This window comes from Watersipora subatra, chromosome 3, assembly GCF_963576615.1.
Source record: "Watersipora subatra chromosome 3, tzWatSuba1.1, whole genome shotgun sequence".
Classification (NCBI taxonomy): Eukaryota; Metazoa; Bryozoa; class Gymnolaemata; order Cheilostomatida; family Watersiporidae; genus Watersipora; species Watersipora subatra.
In genome coordinates, this window is record NC_088710.1 from 1034416 (window position 1) to 1055213 (window position 20798).

The 20798-nt window shown below is 40.2% G+C and overlaps 1 protein-coding gene across 1 annotated transcript; it reads right to left on the reverse strand.

The window, feature by feature from the left end:
• Nucleotides 1–7273: 7273 nt before the first annotated feature.
• LOC137389500 (centromere-associated protein E-like) lies at nucleotides 7274–16556 on the reverse strand. The gene is made up of 6 exons (XM_068075516.1): nucleotides 15377–16556; nucleotides 12645–12812; nucleotides 12102–12356; nucleotides 11235–11483; nucleotides 9124–10635; nucleotides 7274–7350 (listed from the first exon to the last, which is right to left on the reverse strand). Exons 1-6 carry the CDS (start codon nucleotides 16554–16556, stop codon nucleotides 7274–7276), a joined length of 3441 nt encoding a protein of 1146 aa, XP_067931617.1.
• Nucleotides 16557–20798: the final 4242 nt, after the last annotated feature.

Consider the following 20798-nt stretch of genomic DNA (forward strand, 5'->3'; position numbering starts at 1 on the left):
CCTCCAACTTTTGGCATGATTGCAAGTCAGCTTTTGCAACGGATAGTTAGTATTGCAAACGTACATCACACATGTCCTGTGGATTTTGTTTGTGACACATACCTTGATATCAGCATTAAAGGAGGTGAGAGAAGTCATAGAAGTGTGAAAGGAAGGCAGAAGGTTGCTGTGTTTAGTCCAACTAATCAGTGCCAAAAAGGTCTGAATTTTTAGCAGATGGCTCAAACAAGACTGCCCTAGTGAAATTTTTAAGGATACATGGAGGAAGTCAACTGTGAAGCAGAAACTAGATCTTGTAACAGCTTTTTCTCAAGAATGCCACATGATCAGCTATGACCTTGATGGATCAATCGCTGTAAGCCAAATAGATAGTTTGACATCAGACCACGAGGAAGCAGATACGCGCATGTTATCACATATCGCAAAGATAATAGAAGACAAACCCAGCTCAAAAGTTGTAGTCAAGTGCCAGGACACAAATGTTTTCCTAAGCTGTCTATCTCTAGTGGATGAGCTGCCATCACAAAAACTCATTTACTGCTGTGGTAAGAAGCAGTTGAGATATGTAAACAGGCTGTCTGTCTACTGTCCTCACACCCGAATGATGCAAAGCACTGCTCGGGCTCCATGCTCTAAGTGGATGCGACAGTGTACGCGCATTCTATTCCAACGGAAAGATAACTTTCTTCAAGCTGCTAAAGAACAATATTGAATTCTGTAACACACTGAAATCATTGGGAGCAGATTTTGAAATTGTTGGTGCAATAAGATAATCTATTGAGACATTCATATGCATATTATATGGTGAAGAGACAAATTCCATCAATGAAGCAAGGTATAAGATCTTCTGCTCACCGTCTCGCACATCACAACCAAACCTACCACCCACACTAGATGAGTTAAATCTCCATACATCTAAGGCTGCCTATCAGGCCGCAATATGGAAAAGAACCAAGCAAATCATCATCAATGCCCCATCCCCCAGCAACATGGATGGTTTATCGAAGATGGAGAGCTTAAAGCTAGATGGATAACACAACAACCAGCACCTCCTGATGTGCTCGTGGACATGTTTTGTCGATGCAAAACTGGGTGCCAGTCTCGTCGCTGTCAGTGCAACAATACAGATCTCAAGTGTACGGACATGTGCAGAAGCAGCTGCTGTAGCAATAGAAATAAAGAGGATGGAGATGAAGGTAGTGACGCAGAAGACTCAGATGACTGTGAATTAGAAGGTTATTATTCGAGTAGTATTGTAACCAAAGGTGCACTTCATGTTTGATTAGAATACATATGTGTCACACCGTATAAAAGACTGACTAATTGTGATTTCACTTGCCTAATAAAGTAAACGGTTCAACATAATAAGCATTAATGATGAATATATGCATACTAAAATGTTAAATATACATGATCTGAGTCTTTAAAAATACTTTACATTTTATTTTGCAGATCTGTAATGATATAAGAGTTACAGAATAACAAGGACCAACTGTAAAGCTACCACAATATCACCCAAACTGGGAATACATAATATTATATAATACAATTCTAATTTTATAATATTTGAAGAATAAATATTTTAATGTTATCAGAATTGATTCCAACTTAGGTTATTGCTAATTATTTAGTATTTATATGCCATTTTCATTATTACATTGTTGGTAGAAGCACATGAAACATTACAGACATTTATTTAATTAAAATAATATATTAATTAAGTTGCTCAAAAATGAACAATCTAAGAGGTGTAGAAACCAGATATTTGAAATCAGCTCAAAATTCTGATCTAGATGCCACTCTAGATGCTCGGTCGACTCCCTTTACCACTTTCTTTACTCCCCTTCCTATTTTTTTCTCTCATCCCTCTCTCCTCTTCCTCCCCCTTTTTCTCCAGCATATATTCACCAGTACAAAAAGAAAAACATCACACATAGACTCAGAGATACTTTAAACTTTTTTGGTTCAAACTCATCATATATTTAGCACAATACAAAGTAAAAGTATGCTACATAAAAAGTGAGATTGAAAGAGCGGAAAAGCGTAAAAATTATTTAACACACTTCTAGACAAATGTATTTTAACCCATATTATGGCTGTAGCTGCTTTAGTAACAGAAGGGACAGAACATCATAAAAACAAAGAGGAAGAGATTTTTTCAAATGTCCACAAATACATTTTAAATTTGCTTTGATATGATTTTGAACATTAAAAGCTAGCAAAAATCTACAAATAAGCTGACATAAAAGAAAACTATAGCGCAAGCAGAAGTGAAAGCGAATGAAAAAGGAAACTCCTTTCACACACTTACAGACATACATATGAAACTCGAACTGTGTACAGCTGATGGTAACACACCGTTGCAAGTCAGTAAGTAGGAAAAGGATATCATGGCATCAATTACAGGGCCTGTGAGGCTCTCTTTGCAGATTCTTTACAGTACTACAGTATTGTACATACTGTTGAGATGGTGGCTTCTGCAATGGAATATTACAACTAGTAAAACAATGACAACTAATTCTAACAACTTGTCATAAGTTGTAATGCTGCTGTGACATGAGTCATTATACCAACCTGTGTAGTATGAGCTATGATACTAACTTGTGTAATATGAGTCATGATACCAACTTGTGTGGTATCATGCCTCATGAATCACTGGTATTACCGGACAAAGCCATTCTGCCATCGAAGCAAGTTTGGTCACCAATGGACAGGCTTGAACGACTGAGCGATAAATAAAGAAAAGTGGCAAAGCCTAATGCAAAAGCGATCATTCTAAAAGAAGGAGAACGCCATTGCACTGCAGAGCAAGTGCCGGTTCTCTGCATGATTGTCATTTGAATGCACACACTTTAGCTCCATGTATTTATATATATTTGCAAATAACGTATATGCTCTCTGGCAAGTAAACACTCCGTTTGTTGATTGTCTTGTGAAAAAGTGAAGACAACCGGCAATTTCCTTTAAACTTTACACTAGAGGCTGGAGAAACTCTGACATTTGATGGGCCGTGTGCTGGAGACAGCATCATTGTCCTCTTGAGGTTGGCGAGCGCTTGCCTGAGTGAGTCTGTAAAAAGGGATTTTCCTAAACTACGTAAGTCGTGTTCATGAGCTACACCATCTCTGATCTTGGCGAGTTTTTTTTCAGACTATGGATGATCGATGCTCAAAGAGCATGAATTGAGAAACCGACTGGCTGACAAAAGTTATTGAAATACTAGTGATGGTACTCCTGGCCCACACCTCGGCCCATCAGTTTAAGGCACCTCAGTACTCGGGGTCTGGAGATGTCAAGTATTTTATCAATCGTTTTCAAGAAGTAGCTAGAGCTAAGGAGAAGGAGATGGAGGCCAGCCTGCTGCATCTCTGGGAGACCTTGAGGAAAAAGAGAGGCAGAAAACTTCAAACAAACTGACCACGTAAGACTTGGTTTCGGAGGAGGAGAGGTGTTGTAAGGGTTGGTTTCTTAAAAGAGGTTCAGCCTTTTGCCCAGGCAGTTTTACAACAAGTTGAGCACACGGAGGCGGGCCGCAGCAACCTTTCTCCAGGTGTTGGTTTGAGAGGCATATGAAGGCTTGAGAGCCTTTACAGGAACGACATGGAAGGGAACTATTCTGCAGCTTGGTCAACCATGCCGGCTGCAGATACACCTCCTGGCTATGCCCATGGCTACCATGGTGTAGGTCGTGCGCACTGGGATAGACCTAGCCAAAAGGCCGAGGAGCATCCAATGTTTGGACTGTGGAAAAGGCTCCTGAGGAGCTGGCTGCGGTGTTTCAAAACCACATAGTCGGTCAGTTGGCCTGGCTCATACAGCAGCTGATGCAAAAAGAAGAGAAGTAACAGAAGCCTCTGCAGTGTTGGAGCTGCGAGGCCTCGAGCAAGTGCACCGGCAATGCTCCAAGAAACCGGTACACCAAAGAAATAGCCGCAGGCCGCAACAGTAGTGCCACCTACTGGTTGAACTACGACCCAAACCATAATGCCTTGGCAAAAGAAAATTAGTTGGCACTGCATCAGAGGCCCGTCACAATAGCTGGCCTGACTAGGCCTCGACTGGAGACGTCTGGCTGAAAAGGGCTGAGGCAGAGGGGTCTGCCCATGCCATGCTAGCAGTAGAAGAGCTTCTGGCCATGGCTTTTCGAAACTACTACTAGGCTTTAGAGAATCTGGAGCCCAGATTTCAGAAAGACAGACGCGGCATGCCATCGTGTTCATACAAACCAACATGAGCTGCACCAGGCTGCCCAGCCAAGAGTGCACACTCAAAGTTCAATTGAAGAGAAACCGGCCGGTACAATGTTGGAGGCCTGCCTGTACAAATGGTCTAACCTGTCTCCTGTTGCTCACTTCAACAGATCAAAAGCACTTCAGAAGCTAACTCCAAAAGTGTGAGCCCCTGGGTGATACCCTAGAGCCAGAAAAGAGAACGACCGGCTGGTAAGCCATCGGAAGCCTGCCTTAAAGGTGGTAGGACCGATTCACGGTACACATGCTGGTCGGACTCCGCAGGCACTAAGGAATGCTACCTCGACAGTTTCAGGAGTGCCTGGATCAGGGAGATCTGCCTGGCTTAGCAATAGTGGTGCCGAGTAAGTCCAGGTGCAGGCACTGAGCCGACCCTACTCCACCAACTACTTCCTCGTCAGGAAATTTGAGGAGCGACCGTTCAGTTCCTCCTCGACACCGGGTGCACCACAAACTTGCTAAGCAAGCAGGTGTTCTATAAGCTCTTCTGGGCTGCAAGAGACTTGTTGGAAAAAAGTGACAGCCACAGATTCATGGCTGATGAGATCAGGCTGCCTTTCTGCTAGGTTGTACTACTGCCTGTATAAATCCATGATGTAAAGACCAAGGAGGCCATTGTGTTGAGCCACATCAGCAAGGTCACTATCCTAGAGCTACCATTCCTGGTGGTACACCAGTACCCCATAGAATTCCAGCAGCTCATGGTCTCCGTGAATGGTCACCCCTGACCTGTACAAACAGAAATGGCCAGTTGCTGCTCCGCGAGGTTCAGGTGGTGCGCGACATGGTGGTGCTAGCCAGGACTGAGATGATTGTTTCGTGCAAAGTGACAACTAGGAATTATTGCCCGTTGGGAATGATCAAGAGCTGTCGAGATGGGCCGCCACTGACTATGAGTTTAAATCGGCTTGAGCCAAAAAAAAGCATAGTCTCGAAATGCCTCAGCTGCATGAACCTATCCCTCTACTTCTGAGCTGGTAGTACAGTCAGGACGTACACAGGCGTAGAAAACCACCAGATGAATGACAAACCATTTTCCCATAGCTCGGGAACTCTAACCCTGGGTGTGGATACGTCAAAGAGAGGGCTGTCAGCTCACTTGGCACATCTCTATCTGGCAGCCCAAAGTAACTGCACAGAGCCGGGACAGGCCGAGCGACTGGCACAGTTGCTGATACGCCGCCAAAGCACGTTCAGCTTCGGTCACAGGGATATGGACCGGACTTACGGAGTGAGATATTTGATTTCACTAAAGGAAAGAACCCATCTTATCTGCCACTGCCATAGAGAGAGAGAGAGAGAGTGTAGAGAAAGAAACCGAGGCCAAGCATCAAGTTTGAGCGCTGCTGGACAATGAACTCATCGAGCCGGCTGGTTGTGCATCAACCGGAAGAAGGATGGCAAGTAGCATTTTTGCGTCAATTACTGACAGCTAAATGCCATCACCAAGCAGTACGCCTACCCCCCTTCCCTGGATCGATGATAGTCTCAATGCATAGTTTGACAGCAAGTAGTTTGGCACACTGGACTTGGCCAGTGAACTTGGCAAGTACCCTTGGACACTAATGCACAGAAAAAAGTCAGCATTCGCTACTCACTTCTGCCTCTAGAAATGGAAGATCTTGCCATTTGTTTTTATTTAAGTGCCACCTTCTAGAGGTTGATGGATTAGGTACTGCACGGCTTTCATTGGAAGATGCTGCTGCTTTACCTGAATGACATCATAGTCATTGCACCCCAACTTTGACCCCGCTTGCAACTATTGAAGGAGGTTCTCTAGTGGCAAAAAAAAGCCGACTTAAAGTTCAAGCCCTCTAAATGAAAATTCTTTTAACTTTTCTAGAAGTCGAATCTTGTCCGGAGGTCGGACTTCTCTGATCCGCAAAAAAGTCAAGCGGTCCGTCAATGGCTGATCCAAAGATGACTCAGGGAGCTACAAGGATTTTTGGAAACAGTAAGATACTACTGACAATATATTCCTAACTTTGCCACTATAGCCCGGCCTTTAAACTGACTCATGAGCAAGGGGGAAAAGTAGACAGGGAGTAAGGAGCAAGGAGCAAGGAGCTGGAGCAAGGAGCAGTGGAGCAAAGAAAAGCAGACAGCCTTTGCCAAGCAGAAGGAAAATTTCTCCTTGGTTCTTATTCTGGGATACCCGGATCTGAGCTGACCGTATATCTTTGATACGGATGCCAGTGGCTGCCGAGTTAGTGCAGTGCTCTCTCTCCATTACGAGAAAGCCAAGAGAGTGATAGCTTTCATCAGCAAGACACTGGTCCTTGCTGAGAGAAACTACTGCATGACCTAATAGAAGCTGCTCACCGTGGTAAAGGTCGTGAACACTTTCGGTCACACCTATACAGCATGCATTTTTTCCTACAAACAGATGGTGCCTCTGTGCAGTGGCTGTGTCAGTAAAAAGAACCCTCTAACCAAGTGGCCAGATGGTTGGAGATTCTGGCCAAGTTTCAGTATACACTGGAACACTGAGCTATTTTCATTATGGAAAGGCTGTTGGACTGAAATGACAGACCTGTGAAGGCTGTCAGTGATGTGAGCTCGTCGAGGTAAAAGATGGAAGACTGACTTGCAGAAAGCTTGCTTTAGAGGGCCAGCACCCCTTGAAAGGATCTGAGGAAAACTCGTTCACTGCGCCACGGGTCGCTAAAACCTGGCGGAAAACAGTTAGTCGAATGAGTCCATTTACTGCTACGACAGTCGAAGAAGCTGTCCAGAACCGACCGAGGCCACCCTGGGACCCTGCGACATGGCACAGGTATAAACTTGGGGAAACATGGAAAAAAGCTGGCTTAAATGCAAGCCATTGGCCCAGGACCAGTGACCACCTCCAGACTGTTGAGCAGGTTGAGAAACTGACTCGGGAGCAGCTAGAGCTCGGAGACTAAGAACTTTGCCAGCTGCATAAAAATTGTTTATTCTTTAGGTTACGATTCAACGGGGTACTGGACACCCAAACTTTCATCTATGGCCAACCATAATGATGCTTGGTCTGCCCTCAGCCATCAGGGAAATGATTGTCTGGCAGACAGGCCTTTGCTCACTTTAGGGTAAGTAGGACGACCAGCCAGCTGCGGCTGACCTGGTACACGCCAGTTATGACAGCAACAGCAAGCGGACTAATCAAAAGCTGCAAGGTGTGTCAGAGGGCAAAACGGGGTGGCCCCTAAACAGCTGGCGGCAAGTATAGATTTATGCCGGACGCCTCTAACAAAAGAAGGCTGTAGAGCTGATAGGGTCGATACAGGAGACTGCGAGAAGGAACAAGTGGATCCTGGTACTCACGAATCATTTCGTGAGGTGGAAAAAAACCCTAGCCCTCTCAAAGGCCATGGTTCCAGTAGTGGCAAGTGCATTGAATGAATGGGTGTTCTGTTATATGAAGCTCCTAGAGCAGATCCACACCAACCAGGGAGCACAGTTCAAAAGTCAACTGATCACCGAGCTGTGTCGATTCTGGTGTGTTAAAAAAACTCATGCTACACCCTATCACCTCCAAGCCAATGGTGTTGTCGAGTGCAATAATTGACAGCTTGGCGACTTCCTGTGAGTACTGCTAATAAACTGGTGTCAAGAAGAGTGGGACAGGTTGCGCTCTCAACTGATACAAACCTATAGTGGCTTGCCACACTCAGTCACTGGAGAAACGACCAACTTGCTGATGCTTGGTTGGGAGTTATGGCTTTCTGACTAGTTGGAATTCTGAGACAACCCTCCGAGAGGAGCAGATGGCTATCTGACAAAACAACAAAAAGGAGCCTCCTCTCTAGGCACCGAAAAACTGGTTCTGGCTCTTGAATAAAGAGAGGAGATGAGGAGAGAAACCTAAGCTGCAAGCTGAGTTTTTGGAACCTTTCCAGGCTGTAAAGGTCTAGCTAAATTACATTTGCCTGATAAAGTGACAGGGCCATTCCTAGGTGGAGAGTGAGAGCTGGCCGCATTCCTTCCCAATAAAGCTCGGACAAGCACCAGCCACCATAGAACTCTGGAAAAAGCCTAGCGTGAAAGGGGCAAAAGCCAGGAGACAGATATGGAACTTTACAGTGCCTCGAGTTCCATGTTCTCAAACCGAGTTGTTGAACTCTAGTTGCTGTTGAAAGAACTCAGGCAGAGTTTTTGATGAACTCGAGTTGTGTTTACAACTCGAGTTATATTTACAAACTCGAGTTTGTAAAAATGAGGTAAAAATACCAATATACTGGTAATACGATAGCATAACCGTAGATCTGGTTATACTAACAATGCTACACTGGCAGGCACTCGTTAGCTAATAGAAATTAAACTATGTATGTACTATGTACTGTAAAACTTCAACAAGTTCAACAACTCGGGTTGAGAACATGGAACACGGGGCACTATAAGGCTCCATACTAACGCAAAAGCCAAATGCCAAAAATCGTTATAAAAGAAAGAAGAACGCCATCGTACTGCAGAGCAGGCGCAGGCTCTCTGTTATTGTCATTTGTATACACACTTTGGCTTCATGTATTTATATATATTTGTAATAAAAGGTATATTCTCTGGTGATTAAACACTCCATGTGTTTATTCATTTGCCATTTGTCTTGTGAATAAGTAAAGACAACCGGCAGTTTTCTTTACAGTTATTAAAATCCATAATTATTTCTATTTTAAAAGTTTTTCAGAGATCAAAATAAACCAAAATATACCTACATGTATGCTTGTAATTGTTTGAAACAAGCTCACTAAAAGAGTCGATGTTCAGAAAAATGACTGCTCAAGTGATAAACTAAACTGTATTATTTTCGAAGTAGCTAAAAATTCTACTAGTTACGTCTCTTCTTCAGTCAATCAATTCTAGCAATTTTATTTTTGCTCACAGCCAGACTTCTTACCTGATAAATGATCTGCCGTCTTTCCTTCCTTGCTTCTGATAGCAAGCAGCTGGTACTTTTGCCTCTGGGAGATCTTGCTGAGGAGTTGATTAGCCACATCAGTTTTGCCTTGCTTTGCCAAACAGTCAATGACTGTTTCGTTCGCACCGTCAACGCAACTTAAAACTTCAAAGGCTGAAACTGAATTCACTTGCAAATACTCGCCTAAAAACTCAACTGTTTGGATGCTGCCGAGACAAGCAGCTAGATGTAGCGGAGTAAGATTGTTGGCTTCTTGTTGCTTTAGCAGTTCTAAAATAGAGTTGGCATCAAGGAGATGAAATATGACTGCTAAGATAGATGTAGGCCTTCTTTCTTGAATGAATCTGTGGATTATGGTTCTTCTGTAAGCGTAATATGTTGACAACAAGTCCAACAACTGGCCTTTCTCCAAGTTTTCTAGAATAGCAAAAATGACAGCATCATCCGTAGCCTTCATCAATGCAGTAGAACCCCTTTTATCCAGCTGTCTAAGCAAGCGCAAAATATTTGTACAAGAGTACTTTTCTGGCTCTTTCTTTTTCGTGTTCTCTGTAATTAGCCTAGCAAGCTCGACACGTTCGCTTACAGCAGTCCAGTGAAGAGCTGTGTAACCATTTTCACTTCTAATGGCATTAAGCTGCATCCACTCTGCAAAACTCACAGACCTGGCTACAGCGTGGATAATTTCAGGATTTGGTTGGTCCGAACACCGAGTTTTTGTCCAGGTATGGAGGGCAGGCTCTTGATTGGACGGGTCATAGGTAAGGATTTCAACTATTTCATTGCCAGTCATAGGATCTAGCAACTCACATGCTGTAGACTCATTTAGAGACCTAAAGATTGGTAATAGACCATTCTTGTCAGCCTCCTTTAGCAAGCGCATAACAGATTGTGAGTCAGTCTTTGATTTTATGAAGCGTATTAAGTCATTATGGCCATAAGCAGCAGCGAGATGCATAACAGTGCATCCATCTGCATTTTTATCAGCCAGTAGGCTCACCCAGTCAGCGTCATTTAGATAGCGACGGCTAATCTCAATGGTTCTCAAATTACTGTCATATCTAGCTATACCTGCCAAAAATACAGTAGCCTGCTTGTCATCAGCTAAATGCAAAATATTGCATCTCTTAGCCTTTTCTATTTTTTCTAAAAGCATCTCGAACACTTCATGGTGACCTTCCTTAGAAGCGCAGTAGAGCACAGTTTGGCGTGAATTATTCAAAATGTGGAAAAGGGAGCAGATATGCTCAGAGCTCAGGTTATCAAGCAAAAGGCTCAGCATCTCATTGTGATCATGTGAAGCAGCCAGGTGCAAAACGGTATTTTCATTCAAACGTGGTGCATTGTTGATAATTTCATACTTGGTGCCTTGAGTTATTGTATACAAGATTTCTTCAATCCGTTCGTCTGGAATGTTGATGAGTCCTCTTAGCTTAACATAGTCTGAAAGCAATATTTCCAGCTCTTCTTCGACCGTGTGTATGTCCTCTCCTAAAATGACAAGAAATAGGTGAATAGACCCGACTTTGAATAGTTCAAGGATGAGTGAGCTACGTAGAAGATTTGCTGTTATTAATTACACTAGCTACTTCTCACATCCTACTAATAGAGAATTACATTCTAGGGGAGAATTATATAGATTAGTAATTATATAGATAATTACATACTATTGGAGCATGCTGTAATTGTAGAGGAAGTTGTAATCGTAGAGAAAGTTGTAATTGTAGAGGATGTTGTAATTGCAGAGGATATTGTAATTGCAGAGGATGTTGTCATTGTATAAGGTGTTGTAATTGTAGAAGGTGTTGTAATTGTAGATGATGTTGTAATTGTAAATGGTGTTGTAATTGTTGAGGGTGTTGTACTTGTAGATGATGTTGTAACTGTAGGAGATGTTATAATTGTAGAGGGTGTTGTAATTGTACGGGAGGGTGCAAAAAGTGATAGTGGACAAAGTCAATGTACAAATTTAGGTGTTCTCTCAGCTGCTTTAGTCTAATGTAGATTATGTAGTGTCTAACAGAACTTTACAAGCGGAGGAGTAACCTGTAGCTATAGATAGTGCTTGGCACCTTGCCTATTATTCCTACCTTGGCGTTTACGAGCTTCCTTCTCCTCTGCTCTTTTTTCCCACAACATCTGTTTATTTTTCATGATAGATGTTGTATGCTCTTGCTTACTCTCTTCCAAATCTCTCACAACAGTTTCAACCTGTACTAGACGCGTTTCCAAAACATTCACTTTCTCTTGGGTTAGCCGTATCTTCTCTGTGAAAGCCTGCTCCGCATGTGTGTCCTCTCTTTTTTGTTTGGTTAACCTTTCCCTGTCATGGCACAGTCCTGAAAACAATGAGAATATGTAACTCTGATATTCCTAAAACAAGGACCTTAGTAGGATTATGCTGACAAATTAGGGATGGGTACTTGCATATTAAACACACCAGCTGGCCAATAATCTGAGTATAGTCACCTATAAAAAATAAACATTTAGAAAAATAACCATGAATACATACAGGTTTACATGCACTAGGTGCATCAAAAAGATAAATATTAAACTACAGAACTTGAAATGTACCCATATGTGGGCTTCTTTCTTTAATGAATATGTATGCATAGGCCATGTGGACATACCGTCTTAGAGTATGCGCAGCTTTTGCTCTCACACATGTACACGATTGCAGGCGGTATACGCACTTAGACTAAGCAGTCATGGAATCATACATTTATACACATTTTTATAATGAATGCATCAAGCATATCTGCAGCAGAACTGATAATTACTGTTCTTGCAAACGCTGAGAGAGAAGGCAACAAAACTGAAATAACAATAAAAACAGTCTATATATGCATGCTATATGATGCCACGCAAACACGCTACCCTATTTTATAAGTCTATACAATTGCTAAATAATTTTACTATAATGTAAACGATGTTAACAATACTTAGAAATCATTCACCTCGATATTCAGAAGAATTAAGGTTGTTTTGCTGATTAGAAAGGGTTTCCAATCTCAGATTTACCCTCGTCAGCTCATCATCTGTCACCCGCTGCCGCTGTTGAGTAATTCCTAACTGCTGCTCATCCTTTTCCTGCTGTGAGGTCAAACCGTTAATATCTCTTCTGATATCTTCCTCATCTATTGTGATTCGTCTTATGGCTTGAGTCAATCTTTCTTGCTTTTCTATGTGCACTTCGTTATGGTCTACTAAGGCTGTAAATTATATCAGTTAATTTTAGGTAAATTAAAGTGGATGGATCATATTTTTATTGAATGAAAGCTATGCTAACTCACATAAAAGGATTAGGCCTACACTTAATTCCATACCAACGTGTCTGGACGTATATAAAACAACTTCAGCATGAAACTAACCTAAGAACCTGTTGATCACTTAGAGATTTGCAACAGATTCCATCTACTCGAGCATTTAACACTGTATATTTTATGTGAATTCAACAAACAGACAGATCTACGAAGTTAATCATAGTTTTAGAAGCTAACTTTTAATTTCTTCTTGAAGTCTTTCAACAGTTCTCTCCGTTTCTGAAGGCTGATTCATCACCTCATCCTCTAATTTCTCAACTCGTCTGGTCAGATCAGCAAGGTCTGATTCTGTACCTGGTAGTTCTTCTGCAGATGGGTTAAGGGTTTGGCTGAGCTGTGCCATTTCTATCAAATAACAGATAGATGAAATGAACTTAATTGAGATGTGTTACTTGTCTAAAGTTTACCTATTGCATAAAATATAACCTTGTGGTCAGACTGCACTATTTAGTGTCACATTTACATGAATATGACTTTTAGCTGAGCAGATAGTCATCTATAGCAAAGTCTGTGTCATGCAGGTAAAGCTACCATTTGTTTCATCAAAGTATTTAGAATTCACTCTCTAATTGAACTAGTTGAATAGAGAGCAAACTATTGTCAAATGTATTTTGGTACCTTGAAGCTTGTTACGGACTCCAGCCCAAAATATTAGGGTCAAAATATGGTCATGATGAGTGTATTGTCATTGGCTGTACACTTACATAACATCATGATCACTGTATTGTCATTGGCTGTACACTTACATAACATCATGATCACTGTATTGTCATTGGCTGTACACTTACATAACATCATGATCACTGTATTGTCATTGGCTGTACACTTACATAACATCATGATCACTGTATTGTCATTGGCTGTACACTTACATAACATCATGATCACTGTATTGCCATCAAAATGAGGTCATTATCATAATTATTAGCATATCACCATACCTTAACAATTGTAAATTATACAACATTAAAAATTTTGGAACAACCAAATTAAATTATTAATATAATTATATAACAATTATAATAATTATTATATAATTATTATTATTATGAATTATATAACTATTATATATTAGGATATCATGCTATTAGCCAAAGTTTAATAAAGTTCAGTTATTCTATTTGTAAAGGAAATATTTTGTTTCTTGGAAACAGTAAGTTTATTTGAAAAAAGTTTATAAAACAAAAACGCAGCGCCTGCATAATATATGAGAATAAAATTTACTGAAATACATGTATTTATGAAAGGAACCATTAACTGTGTAAAGTGGTTTAAGTAGGACTGTTGAACAATAGACAGAATTCATAGAGGAACTAATAATTAAGATCGTGGCTCCAAGCACTTACTTGTAAAAACAAGTTGTTAAGTAAACAATTTTAAATGGCCTGCTTGATTGTAGACGAAAAGATTTTAGCTGTACACACATGAGAGAATATTTCTGTGATACAGACAGCCAGCCATTACACAGGACACATGTCAGAGTATGCTGATTTATTAAAATGTAGGGCGCTTGTTTTGTAGGAATATGTAGGATAAACTGGTTTTCACCCTACACATTACTGAATGCCTTTTAAACAAGGTTACAAAGCTAATCTGCTTAAACATTTGCTTTGTATGTCAAAGTGGTTGCATGTTGGAGCAAATCTATATTTCTCAAAGTTTGTGTATTTGTGGTTGTACATGTCTAGCTATAGCAATTTTCTTAACTCGGAAAAAAGAATCCATAAAGCAGAAGATTTGATCTCGCAATCTCTCGTTCCCCAGTCCAAGACCTAACAAACTTAACCACACGAGCTTGATAGGTTTGCTAGGCGATATATGTCACTATACGGAAGCAAATACACTACGCTTTTGGTCCCGACGCAAAGTGATTGCTTAGCGTCATGAAGAGGGTTAGCTCTTATTAAAAAGCCTACTCAAATTATCCATTGGCAATGTGCCAGGCTAATAGCGATGTGCTAGGCAAATCTCATTACCTCTCATTGTTTATAAGCTGATTTTTAATACCCGGGCAACGCCGGTTGGCACAACTAGTATTTTTATATAATTACAATCTTAATTATTTATTTCAGAGTAACGAAAAGACAAGTACTTCCAGTATTTTTTATGGTATTAAAATAATAATAAAGCATAAAACTAAAAAAGAATGCAAGTTTGATGTAAAGAGGAAACTAACAAGTTGTAGTAATAATTGTACAAAATGAGTTCATTTTGTTATTTTATTCTATAGAACTTCAAATGAGAGCAAAGGCTCATCAATGCTTCAGTTTATTGGTAGAGTGAGAGATATGAATATCAACAGACACCATGTAACTCACTCTGATTTACACTAGAGATCACTTAAATTACTTCTTTCTAGTTTTTGCATTTTACTTAAATTTCTATAAATCTCTTTACTTTAACTTTCAAACTGTAATATTTAGACAAACTTTGAATGCTGCCACAAATATGTGCTCGAACTTTGCGCTCTATCAAAAACTTCAGACAGCGATATGACCATAAGTTAAGACTTGACTTTGTTTGTTACCGCTGCAGCTGTTGCTGCTTGGTGTATAACATGATAGCATAAAGTTATGTATCTAGAGACCGCATGAAAAGCATTTGACAATTCAATAAATCTCATTATTAGGCCTATAGAAGGCGGTTTGTTTTTAAGGGTTTGGAGAGAATTAACTGTCAGCTGCCTTAAAAGTTTCCATATTTTCATCTCATACTCTAGTAAGATATAATGAACCGGTAGGAGCTTTTCTCTTCTTTTAAACTGGAATTAGATAACACACGTGCTCTTTGAGTAAGGCCCTATGGTTGACTAAACTCCTCAACTATCTTGACGCTGGTAGAGTCATCTCTAAATAAACACACCAGAGTGATGTACAGTACAAAGAAAGATTTGTAATAGACATACTGACCATATTCAGCTTCTTCCTTTTTCTGCCTAAGAAAATTGAGAGCTTCCTGACAGTCGTTGTTTTCAGCGACGTTCTCTGCAGTTTCGTCTGAGCCATTTCTGGCATCGAGCAGGTGCAATTTCTGTTCAGGTGTTCGGTCATTGACTATAAGCTCAAGATGGTCCACACGATTCCTTTTGGCTGCTTCGTGAAGGGCTGTCTGTCTATCATTATCCGGCGCACTCAGAAGATCAAATCTTTGTTTTACCGGCACCAGATTCACGATTGTTCGGAGCTCACTCAACACGCCCGCTCCATAATGAACCAATGTTCGACCTTGACTGTCTCTCTCTTTCTGAACATCATATTGTCGATCTTCTGGCACTCCATATAGCAACTTTGTGAGAAACATCTGATTACTGTTTACTGCTGCCAAATGAAGAGATGTTTGTCCCGTACTATTTTTGACAGCCACAAGATCTGATATGTCGACTGGTGTTAAACATTGCTTGTCGAAACCTGTTTTACTGTTTTCTGCCAGCCAATGAATTGGTGCCTTGCCAGACTCGTCGAGTTGAGTCAGGGCATCATACTTTGAGTCATCTGGGTAATTGCGAAGCAAGGTGCAGGCGGTTGACGAATTGGCGTTCTTAGACGCTGCCACTAATAAAGTGCTGTTGTCGCTGCCATATCGGTGAGTGAGAACTTCACTTACTTTATCAGGAATAGTAGCTAGTACGAGCTCAAGCATATCAACCTTGTCAAACGTTACGATTTCCCTCAGAGCTGAGTAGATGTTAGTCTGTTGCCCAGTTTGAGCAACTAGTTCTGATCTCTCCTCTTCAGGTATGTAAGAAAGCAGAAGTTGCATAACTTCAGGCCGGCTTCCTGATGCAGCGCAGAAAATGGCATTTCTTCCGTTGCCGTTTCGAGAGGTTATCAGTGAAATTTGGCTTTCACCCTCTGGTACACTACCTAAAAGAGTTTCTATGGTGCCTGTTTGTCCCAAAGTGACAGCATTCTGCAAAGCTGTAAGGCCCTCAGGATGCAAGTTTTGCGACAATATTTCCAATTTATCTTCATCAGAAATAGATGTCAAAAGATTTTCTAGCCTTTCATTTTGTGGCTGCTCCCCGTCATTTGCGTATCGTCGTAGTAGCTGTGTCAAACTTTCTGCAGCATTCTCTTGCCCTTCCGCCATTGCTAAATGATTTTAGGTAACTGGCTGTCTATTTGATACCCAGTCAGCAACTCTATTCTACTATTGTCCAAAAGTTTTTATTCAATTCATCGTTAAGTATTTACACGAGTTATCCACTTCTGCTTCTTTCTTTAAATCTCTACTTGAACAAATATGACTGCTTGTGAAAGCGCTTTAAGTTTTTAGCTTTTATTATTCTCTTGTTTAATTAGCACTCTCATTTAGCCTCAATTCCACTTGTTAGCCATAATTCTTGACATTGCTCTGTTTTTTAGTGACTGGTAAAGATATTGAACATTCGAGCCCATTTGTAAAGGGTCACAAAGTTTTTATTAAAGACACAGAATAAAAGGAACTTTTGTTTTAAGCTTTTTCTATGGTTGCTCTATTGCTATATGAAGCCGCATATTTAATCAAACCATATTAAATATAAAGTTATATAAAGCAATATCAATAAAGAACGTCGCAATGATTATAGAGATTAATTTTAATTTTTTAGTCACAGAGAACCTCATCAGGACCTGGCAGGTTGCCATTACCTACCATGTGCCAATACATTCTGACACAGTGCCAATACATTCTGGCACAGTGTCAATACATTCTATCACATTGCCAATACAATCTGGTACATTGCTAATACATTCTGGTATACTGCCAATACATTCTGGCACATTGCCAATACATTCTGGTACAGTGCCAATACATTCTGGTACAGTGCCGATACATTCTGGCACAGTGCCAATACATTCTGGTACAGTGCCAATACATTCTGGTACATTGCCAATACATTCTGGTACATTGCCAATACATTCTGGTACATTGCCAATAAATTCTGGCACAGTGCCAATACGTTCTGGTACAGTGCCAATACATTCTGGTACATTGCCAATACATTCTGGTACAGTGCCAATACATTCTGGTACAGAGCCAATACATTCTGGCACAGTGCTAATACATTCTGGTACAGTGCCAATACATTAGTAAATTTTGACACTTCAGCTAAACTCTCTCTAGAGCGAAATCTATCATTACATATCAGCTAAACATAAAGGAAACAGTAGTACACAGTAGCCTTAGCTTCTATAACATTAAATACTAGTTGTAAGGTTGGCAACTCAAAGCTCTCAATACACTGTAAAGAGTCTGAGGAAGCCAACCAACAATATGTTTGAGCGATATCAATCTTTTGAAACAGAATTAGAATAGTTTAGTGAAATTAAAAATCTTTTTAAAAAATTTAATCCTACTTTTAATTTTTTTCATAAGTTATAAAGTAGCTTCGATAATTTCACTGCTATAGAATTCATAGTTATTATAGTTATTATGGACTGACCTGGCTTCAAGGAGAACATGACTCCACCTTAGCTACTGCATACTGAAAAGCTTCACTTATGCAGACAGTCCGGGTAATTATATTACAAGCTAAATGGTGGCTACAATTCTCTCATCATTCATAAACCTTCTTGATAAATGAGAAATAATTTGTAAATATTTGAATCGTTATAAAGAGTGGTTTTCGTTGGACTCACAATTTATATGTTAATTCCTTTTATTTGAAACTTCCATTTGAGATTCATTTAAAAGGACTCGACTGATTCGTTGAATATAGGTGACTTCCTTGAATTAGATGTTAACTTGTCAGAAATGATAAAATGCTGGGTGTTCAAGCTTTCTCAGTTGTTTTTAGTGTGCCAACTTTCACTAAATCACAAAATTCTATCAATGTAATAAATTAGACGAGTAAAATGCTGACCTATATGTTGACCTATATGTGGCTCAAACCTATGGCATTCAGCTTATTAGACTGACACTGCAACCAACTGAGCTAATCAGCCACCTTCTCAAATCTCAGAATAAATGTGTCAATCTAAGAATTGATCAGCCACCTTGATCGGCTACCTTGATCAGCGATATTGATGAGTGACTTTGATTGTTGACCTTGATCGGGGACCTTGATCAGTGATATTGATAAGTGACTTTGATCGATGACCTTGGATCTGCAATCTCGATTGGCTACCTTGATCAACCACCTTGAAACTATGAGAGAGTAGACTGTATAGTATATAACAGGGGTGCCCAAATTGAGGCCCACAGATGTGATCAGGCCTCCCAGCTGTTGTAATTTTTTTTAAATGTTTTGAAAATTTTAAACAGTTTGTTTGGCAATGCATTATTGTTATTGTATCAGTAGTAATTATTAGTTATCTGGAAAGACCTGACCAGCATTATTGACAATACTGAAGTTTAGTTTTGCATTAGTTCGGCGGATTTCTCAGCATAAATTGTTTGATTAGGGAATATTCAACAGTCCCACATTTGAGATTGGTTCAACTTGAGCTTTTTATCTACAGGGAATTTCCCAGCTTGCATTTTCAAGACTTCTACTATGACTAATGACTTAAAAAAATAACTCGTAAGCACTCATGGCTCAGAGATTGGTAGACAGAGAAAACCGATGATCTAATCCAGACTGGACTACGCAATTATTTTTTCATGAAGTGAAAGGGAAACCTATATGTTTGATATGCAATAATTCAGTTGCTATAAACAAGGTAGCAAATGTCAAAAGGCATTACACTCAAAACCATCCTGACTATGACGGGAGATTTCCTTCAGGTAAAGCTCGGAGGCAGGAGCAGCTTGATAGACTAACAAGGCAGGCCAATGGACAAATGGCTATGCTAAGGGAGCTACAAGCTTGCAACAAAAAGCAGCTACTGCTGGGTATGAGGTTTGTTATAAAAGTGCCAAAGCAATGGCTCTATACAGCCACAGCGAACTGTTTAAAGAATGAATGGTTTCAGCCGTTCAAGCGCTCTACCCTGAAAAGCAAGATATTCAGCAAGCTGTTCAGTCAGTACCGCTATCTAGGAATACGTGTGCCCGACGGATAGAAGCTATTGTCAATCATGTGACTGAAAGTGTCATATATAACTTGAACAGATGTGAATCATTTTCAGTTGTAGTAGATGAGAGCACTGACATGAACGATGTTGCTCAGCTGAATGTCTTTGTTCGGTATTATCTCAACAACAAGTTTAATGAAGACCTTAGAGCAGTTATTCTACAGACAGAACATACGACTGGAGAAAATACATATCAGACATTTAAGGCTTACATGGACTCCCATAAAGTGTCAATGCATAAGATAATTTCTGTAGTAACAGGTGGCGCCCCAGCTATGGTGGGTGTATATTCTAGTTTTGTTAATCGCCTGAAAGATAACAATCCTCAGATGATTGCATTTCATTATATCATACACGAAAGCATTCTCTGTGCACAAGTGAAAGATGAATATGGAAGTCCTATGCTGGACATAATGAAACTAATAAACTTTCTCAGATCAAAATCATCTCTACGACACCACCAGCTTAGAAAATTTCTACAAGTCTGATTCGTAGTATGATGAATTGTTAGTACACAACAATGTCAGGTTAGTACCATACTGCTATCTTTGATTTATATTTGACATACTCATTTTTATTACAGTATGGTGAGGTAAAAAAATCAATGCAAAGTTCTGAATCTTGTCAATTATCTTTAGTATACAATGTACTTAAATGTATTTGTGCAAATGGCTGAGCAAGGGTAGAGCTTTGCAAAGAGTATGGTCTGTAAGACAGCATATTGAGCAGTTTCTTAGTGAGATTGGAGGAGATGCAGCAGAAATTTTTTTAGAGATTCTCAGATCAGAACATTCACTGAGAGACATGACTTTTTTAACAGACATTTTGGCTCATCTGAATGACCTAAATTTGAAGTTGCAGGGCGAAGGTCGTAATCTGATAGAACCTTGGCAGGCAGTAACATCTTTTAAAGACAAACTCCACTGCTTTTAGGAGAACATAAACGGTGATATGAACCACTTTCCAATCATCAAGGAATTTGTGAATGATCATGATGATGTTGTGGACCTTACAGCAGCACACGCTTTTCTCATTGATGCTTCTTCAGAGATGGAGTGTCGCTTTGCTGCCTTTGATAGTATCAATGGCATTATTGAGCTGGTTGCATGCCCATTTCAGACACATCAGTTTTGAAAAGCCCAAGTTGATAACTTTTCTCATGTTCAGACAGGTGTGGCAGAATTAGAGCTGTGTGATTTAAAGGCAGGTATACCGGCTTAGAGATCAATTTGCTAGGCAAACTATTGTAAGGTTCTGAACGCAACCTGCTGTACAGGAGAAGTATCCTATGCTATGCAAAATGGCAGTGCACTTACTTTCTTTGGTACAACCTACT